General features: G+C 37.0%; 1 protein-coding gene across 1 annotated transcript in view; it reads left to right on the top strand.

The window, feature by feature from the left end:
- LOC102855723 (elongation factor 1-beta-like) overlaps positions 1–3,281 on the top strand; it is a 17,147-nt gene extending 13,866 nt beyond the window's left edge. The window contains exons 2-4 of the mRNA XM_006899258.1: positions 1,567–1,691; positions 1,779–2,240; positions 3,276–3,281. Coding sequence (XP_006899320.1) covers positions 1,567–1,691; positions 1,779–2,240; positions 3,276–3,281 — 593 coding nt within the window. The remainder of the gene's footprint in view (positions 1–1,566; positions 1,692–1,778; positions 2,241–3,275) is intronic.
- The last annotated feature ends 4,123 nt before the right edge of the window (positions 3,282–7,404 follow it).

The raw sequence follows: 7,404 nt of genomic DNA, 5'->3' as shown, positions 1-7,404 counted from the left end.
TATACTTGGACCAGGAGGCAGTCCTCAGAACAGAGCAAGGGAACACTGCATGGTTCAAAATTGGGAAGGGCATATGCCAGGGATGCATCCTAGCTCCATACCTTTTCAACCTGTATGCAGATCAGATTATCCTGGAGGCTGGGCTCTATGAGGAGAAATGTGGGATCAAGATTGGTGGATGATTTAGCAACAATCTGCGTTATGCAGATGACACAACCCAGCTTCCTGAAACTGAGGAGGACCTGAAGCACCTGCTGCAGAGGTCAAGGACTGCAGCTTCCAATATGGATTGAGGCTCAATGTCAAGAAGATAAAGATTCTCACCACTGGAATGATTGGCAGCATCAAGATGGATGGTGAAAAGATTGAGACTATTCACAGCTTTAGTTTGCTTGGATCCATAGTCAACACTCTTGGCACCAGTAGCCAGAAAATTAAAAGGCTCATTGCCGTGGTAAAGTCTGCTCTTAGGGACCTCTCCAAAGTACTGAAGAGCAATGGTGTCTCTCTGGAGATTAAAGTACGTCTGATACAGGCCATGGTCTTCGCAATCACTTGTTATGCATCAGAGAGTTGGACAACGACCAAGGAATATAGAAGGAGAATTGATGCCTTTTAGCTGTGGTGCTGGAGAAGAGTATTGAGAGTACCATGGACTGCTAGGAAAACAAAGATATTCATATTGGAAAGGGTCAAACCGGGTGGCTCCTTGGAGGTAACGATTCTGAGGCTCTATCTAACATACTTTGGACATGTTGTGAGGAGAGACCAGTCCTTGGAGGAGGACATCATGCTTGGGAGGTTGGAGGGACAGCACAGGAGGGGAAGGCTCTCTATGAAGTGGATTGATTCAATGACTGGGATAATCGGGATGGGAGTGTCAGAGACAGTGAGATTGGCACAGGACAGAACAGAGTTTAGGGCTGTTGTACATAGTGTCGCTATGAGTCGCAAGCGACTTGACAGCACATAACTACAACAAGTTCCCATTTAGGTTCTTATCTTCTGACTCACTTAATATATGTTCCATCTGTTCTATCTTGATTTTTAATAGAAATTATTCCTTCATATGGATCGGACTGGGTATATCTTAGTCTTTAAAGCAACAATCTTTCTCTTTAAATATTGAAAGAGGCCCATGATACCAGATTTGTCTAATATAATCAATTGGACTGCTGCTTCTGTTGGGTATGTTGACTATGGATCCAAATAATATTAAATCTTTGCCACCTTTACTCTTTTTCCATTTATCATGATGTTGTTTCTTGGTTCAATTGTGGAATTAATTTTTTGTTGTTGTTTTCTTGATGCTGAGGTGTAATTCGTATTGAAAGTAATTTGTTGAAGAGACTGAAGTTGTATGACATGGTCAAAGTTTTTATGTTTCTAGTTAAATCTTGATGGTGTAATTTGAGGATTTTTTTGTTGTTTTCATATTAGGTAGTGACTAAAGCAAATAATTGGGAATATCTTTAATTATTTACTGCCATTTTAAAAAATTAATTTTACTATCCCCTCCATGCTTGGTGTTCACTTCCTTCCCTCTTTTCCTCCGCTGTCACCTAGCTCCACGTACAGCTGACATCATGGGCTTCAGAGACCTCAAGACCAGCGCCGGCCTCCAGGTCCTCAACAATTACCTCGTGGACAAGAGCTACATCAAGGGGTATGTGCCGTCGCAAGCAGACGTGGTGGTGTTTGAAGCCATCTCCAGGCCCCCACCTTCCGACCTGTGTCATGCCCTGCGTTGGTAAAATCACATCCGGTCTTATGAGAAGGAAAAGGCCAGCCTTCCAGGAGTGAAGAAATTATTGGGCAAATACGGCCCTGTTGATGTGGAAGACACCACAGGAACTGGGGCTGCAGACAGTAAAGATGACTATGACATTGATCTCTTTGGATCTAATGGTGAGGAGGAAAGCGAGGAAGCAAAGAAGCTAAGAGAAGAGTGTCTTGCTCAGTATGAGTCAAAGAAAGCCAAAAAACCTGCACTAGTTGCCAAGTCATCTATCTTAATAGATGTGAAGCCGTGGGATGATGAAACTGACATGGCAAAACTAGAAGAATGTGTCAGAGGTATTCAGGCAGACGGCTTGGTGTGGGGCTCTTCCAAGCTAGTACCTGTGGCATATGGTATTAAGAAGCTTCAGATACAGAGTGTAGTTGAAGATGATAAAGTTTACACAGATATGCTGGAATTAAAAATAACTGCTTCTGAAGACTATGTGCAGTCCATGGACGTGGCTGCATTCAACAAAATCTATAATCCTTCTGCTTCCAACAATAAAAACTTTAAAAAATAATTTTTATGAAAGTTTACACAGACTTAGGGTTTCCATTCATTTATTGTTGCACTTTTCTTCCTGTTCACTCCCTCCCCCTAATTTGCTCTTCCCTTTGAAAAATAAAGGAAAAATTCTTTCATTGTTATACAATCCCTCCCCCCAAGTCCACTCCACTGTTCAGCCTTCATTCTGGGCTCCTGTGATGGCAATAATACCTAATCAAATATCCCTTTTAAAAAATCCTGTCCATCATCTCTTTCAATGAAGTATACATTTTTTATCCTCTCTTTCTCAGTCTTCCCTCAACCCCGATGTCAGTCCTGTTATACAACAGTGGCCCTATGCAATACTTTTCCATTTGTGACTGAGATATTTCACTCAGCATAATGTCCTCCAGGGTCACCAATTTTGTGTAATATTTCATGAGTTCCTTGTTTTTCAATGCAGCATAGTATTCCATTGTGTGAATATACCAGAGCTTCTCTATCTATTCGTTTGTTGATGGGCACTTGGGTTGTTTCCAAATCTTTAATATTTTGAACAAAGCCACAATAAACATAGGTGTGCATATATCTGCTTGGATGGTGGTTATGGTTTCCTTAGGGTATATTCCAAGTAGTGGAAGTGCTGGGTCAAATGGTATCTCTATTTGCAACTTTTTGAGAAATAGCCATATAGCCTTCCATAGTGGTTGCACCATTTTACACTCCCACCAACAGTGAATAAATGTTCCAGTTTCTCCGCAACCTCGCCAGCATTTGCTGTCTGCTGTTCTGTCAAATTTTGCTATTTTTACTGGCGTGAGATGATATCTCATATTTGCTTTGATTTGCATCTCTCTTAGAGCTAGGGATTTTGAACATTTCTTCATGTGCCTGTTGGCCTTCTGAATGTCTTCTTTGTTGAACTGTTTGTTCAAATTCTGCGCCCTTTTTTCAATTCGGTTATTTACCTTTAACTTGAGGTACTTAAGAATTTGATATATTCTAGATATAAGTCCCTTAGCAGACATCACATTCCCAGTCTGTGGCTTCCTTTTTTACTCTGTTGGAGAAGTTTTTGGACTTGCATAGGCATTTACTTCTTAGAAGGTCCCATTCATCTATTTTATCCTCTCCTGGATTTTTTGGGATGTTTGGAAGATGTTGTGGGTTAGGACTTCTAGAGTTCTTCCAAGCTTTACTTTAATGAAGTTTATAGTCCTTGGTTTTAGTCCTAGGTCCATGATCCACTTTGAGTTGGTTTTTGTGTATAGAGTTAGGTGTGAATCTTGCTTGAGTTTTCTGCAGATAGTTTTCCAATTTTGCCAACACCAATTGTTAAAAAGGCTGTCATTTCCCAACTTAACTGATTCCATCTCCATATAAAAAAATCAGTCGACCATAGGTAGATGGGCTGATTTCTGGATTCTCAGTTCTATCCCATTGATCCATGTGTCTGTTATTGTACCAGCACCACACTGTCTTGACCACCATGGCAGTGTAGTAGGATTTCAAATCAGGGAGCGAGATGCCTCTTTACCTTGTTTCTCTTTTTAAGGAATGTTTTGCTTATCCTGGGCCTCTTTCCATTCCGAATGAAATTGGAGATTGCCTTTTCCATCTAGTTGAAGAATGGAATTAGTATTTATATTGGGATTGCATTGAACGTGTAAATTGTCTTTGGGTAGTATTGTCATTTTCACAATATTGAGTCTTCTTATCCATGAGCAAGAGTTATTCTTCCACTTCTCCAGGTCTCTTTTTGTTTCTTGTAGTAATGAAGTTTTGTAATGTTATTTTAATAGATCCTTTGTGCTTCTAGTTAGGTTTACTCCTAAGTATTTAATCTTGTGATTAACAATTGTGAAGGGTATTGTTTTTCTTACCTTCAATTCTGTATTCTCTTTGTCACTGTAGAGAAATCCAATTGATTTTTGTATGTTGATCTTGTATTCAGCCACTTTGCTGAATTGGTTAACTATATCCGGTAGTTTTCTAGCTGAGTCTTCAGGGTTTTCTAAGTATACTATCATATCATCTGCATAGAGAAATAATTTTAACTCCTCTTTGCCAATTTGGATACTTCTTATTTCCTTCTTTTGCCTTATTGCTATTGCTAAGATTATCAATACAATATTGAATAGGAGAGGTGACAGTGGCATCCTTGCCTAGCTCCTGTTGTCAAAGGGAATGGCTTTAATCTCTCTTCCTTGAGAGCAATTTTGGCTCTGGGTTTGCATATATACTTTTTACTATGTTGAAGAAATTCCCTGCTAATCCTATTTTGTTGAATGTTTTAATCAGGAAAGTGGGATATTTTTCAAAGGCCTTTTCTGCACCAATTTTAAAATCATGTGGTTCTTGTTCTTTGCTTTGTTAATGTGATTAATTACATTGATTGTTTTTTGTATGTTGAACCATCCTTGCATACCTGTTATGAATACCACTTGGTCATGGTGATTTTTTTTAATATATCGTTGGATTCTATTGGTCAAGATTTTGTTCAGGATTTTTGCATCAATATTCATGAGAGATATTGGCCTATAGTTTTCTGTTTAGGGGTATCTTTACCTGGCTTTGGTATGAAGGATATGTTTACTTCATAGAATGAGTCTGGGAGAATGACTTCCTTTCCTATTTTCTGAAATATGTTATTTAGAATTGGTGACAGATCTCCTCTGAATGTTTGATAAAATTCACTTGTAAAACCATCTGGTCCAGTACTTTTTTTGGCTGGAAGTTGTTGCATTATCTTTTCAGTTTCATCTTTTGTAATGGGTCTGTTCAGGTGTTCAATTTGGGTTAGTGTCAGTTTAGGTAGGTTGTGAATTTCTAAGTATTTGTCCATTTCCTCTAGGTTTTCATATTAGTTTGAGTATAATTGTTCATAAAATTCCAATGTTAGCCTTTTTATTTTAATTGGTTCTGTTGTGATATTGCCCATTTCATCTCATATTTGGATTATTTGTGTCTTTTCCTTCTTTTCCTTTGCTAGTTTTGCTAGTGGTTTGTTGATTTCATTGACCTTTTCAAAGAACCAACTCCTTGTTTTGTTGATAGTTTCAAATGTTTTCCAGTTTTCTATTTCCTTTATTTCTGCTCTAATTTTTATAATTTCAGGGTTTTTTTTTAAGAGGGTGTCAGGTTTTCTTGCTGTTCTTTCTCAATTTGTTGGAGATGTTGGGTTATAGAGTCAATGGTCATTTTTTCCTGCCTTTTGATATGTTGGTTTATTGCCATAAATTGACCTCTGATTATTGCTTTGACTGTTTCCCAGAAGTTTTGATAGGTGGTGTTTTCATTGTCATTTGTTTCAAGAAACTTTTTCAGTTCATTTTTGTTGTTGTTGTTGTTTCTTTTAGGACTCGCTCATGTTCAAGCAAGGTGTTGTTCAGCTTCCAAATATATGGGTTTTTTTTTCTTTCTTTACCCTCTTGTTATTAATTTCTAATTTTGTACCATTGTGGTCTGAGAAAATGCTTTCTTTTATTTCTATATTTCTTAATTTATTGTTGCTTGTTTTGTGACCTAAAATGTGATCTATTCTGGAGAATGTTCCATGCACATTGAAGAAGAAGGTATACTGTGGAAGGCTTTTTAGTGCATTAGCCTATAAATATCTGTGAGGTCAAGTTGTTTTATTGTGTGGGTTAATTCTTGAGCGTCTCTGTTGAGTTTAATTATTTAATGCCATTTTTTAAAAACTTTCAGAAACATTTTTAGTCTATTCCGTGCAATCTGTTGGAAAGATCAAGAATTGACCTCTCATTGGATTACCAAATAAGAGAACCAGCAGAATTTTTTTTGTACGTTAATATATTTTTTGTTAAAATTGCCTCATTCATTTTTGCTTAGTGCTACACAACAAATGCCTAGACTATGTAATAATTTTAGTTGTTCTGGTTAATAACCTGATCACAATTCGTTGTGTTTTTTTATTTCTCCTAATAAAGCCCACAAAATTACTCTGCTTACCTATTAAAGCTTAATTCAAATGTTTAGAAACTTAATCGCATATTTATCTATATTCTTAATATATACTATTATGTCTCAACATTATTAAATGTTTTACCTAAGGCTTTTAGACAGTACTTCGAGATATGGCTAAAGTTTTTAAATTGGCCATGTTTAGCTTTGCATTAGGATTAGATTTTTCTCTTTTAAGAATGTATTATTATTATTATTATTATTATTATTATTATAGCTTAACCATGCCATCTTTTTAAATCTGGAGATAAGCTTTTGTTCTGATGATTTATTGAGACATTCAATAAAAATATTCCAGCAAAAAGATGAAGCATTTTGAATTTCAAGAATGGGCAGTGATATTTGCAGTGTGAAGTGAATAAATACTCCTAGAATTCTGACTGACAGATTTTACAGACTAAAAGATGTATAAACTCCTGGAGTATTCATTAAGTACAAAGGAAATAGTAAATGAAAGGATTACTAAGGACTTTTTTTGTGTGAAACCAGTTCATTGTTTAATGTTCTGGTTTCAGAAAGGGCTCTTCCCCCTTTAACTTATTTAATTAATGGATGCATTAGAAAGAATTAGGAGATGAGATAATTTTTGGTCAGCTATTTGCTATTTTAAAAGCCTTTGCTGATTGATAACCCTAACAAAAATACAGACTATAACTATTAGCTTGGACTATAACTTATGAACTTTGTTATGTTGAATAATATGAAATCTAAGGTTCAGTAGAATGTATGTGCTACTAAGGACTCTGGAAACAGCTACTTGTTTAAAACTAATCAAACGCCTGGTTGGATTTGTGCTTTTTATACAAAGACCTTAGCGTATGGGGTCTTTTAGGCTGTTTGCTGTTGTCCATGGAGTTTTTGAAGGCCTGTTATTTCAGAAGTAAATGGCCAATACATCTTCCTAATCTGCCTTACTTTGGTTGCTCAGCATTAGATGATTATCTGACAGACAAGCATTTTACAAAAAGAGCAGATGGAAGATACTTCCCTCTTACAAAAGTTCCCAGTGGATTCAGTGTTGCCCATAACCCCAACCCCTGCACCCACCTTGCACATGTGTCTTTTCCCTACCCTTTCTCTTGTCTATCAGCATCCCTTTGTACTGCTTACCCTTTCCAGCACCTCACTTCTTCTAGCAACTCTTAATACAA

Source organism: Elephantulus edwardii, unplaced genomic scaffold (assembly GCF_000299155.1).
Source record: "Elephantulus edwardii isolate Elephantulus edwardi_28Jun2011 unplaced genomic scaffold, EleEdw1.0 scaffold00249, whole genome shotgun sequence".
Classification (NCBI taxonomy): domain Eukaryota; kingdom Metazoa; phylum Chordata; class Mammalia; order Macroscelidea; family Macroscelididae; genus Elephantulus; species Elephantulus edwardii.
The sequence above is the reverse complement of the archived record's forward strand: the minus strand, read 5'-3'. Positions and strand labels throughout refer to the sequence as shown.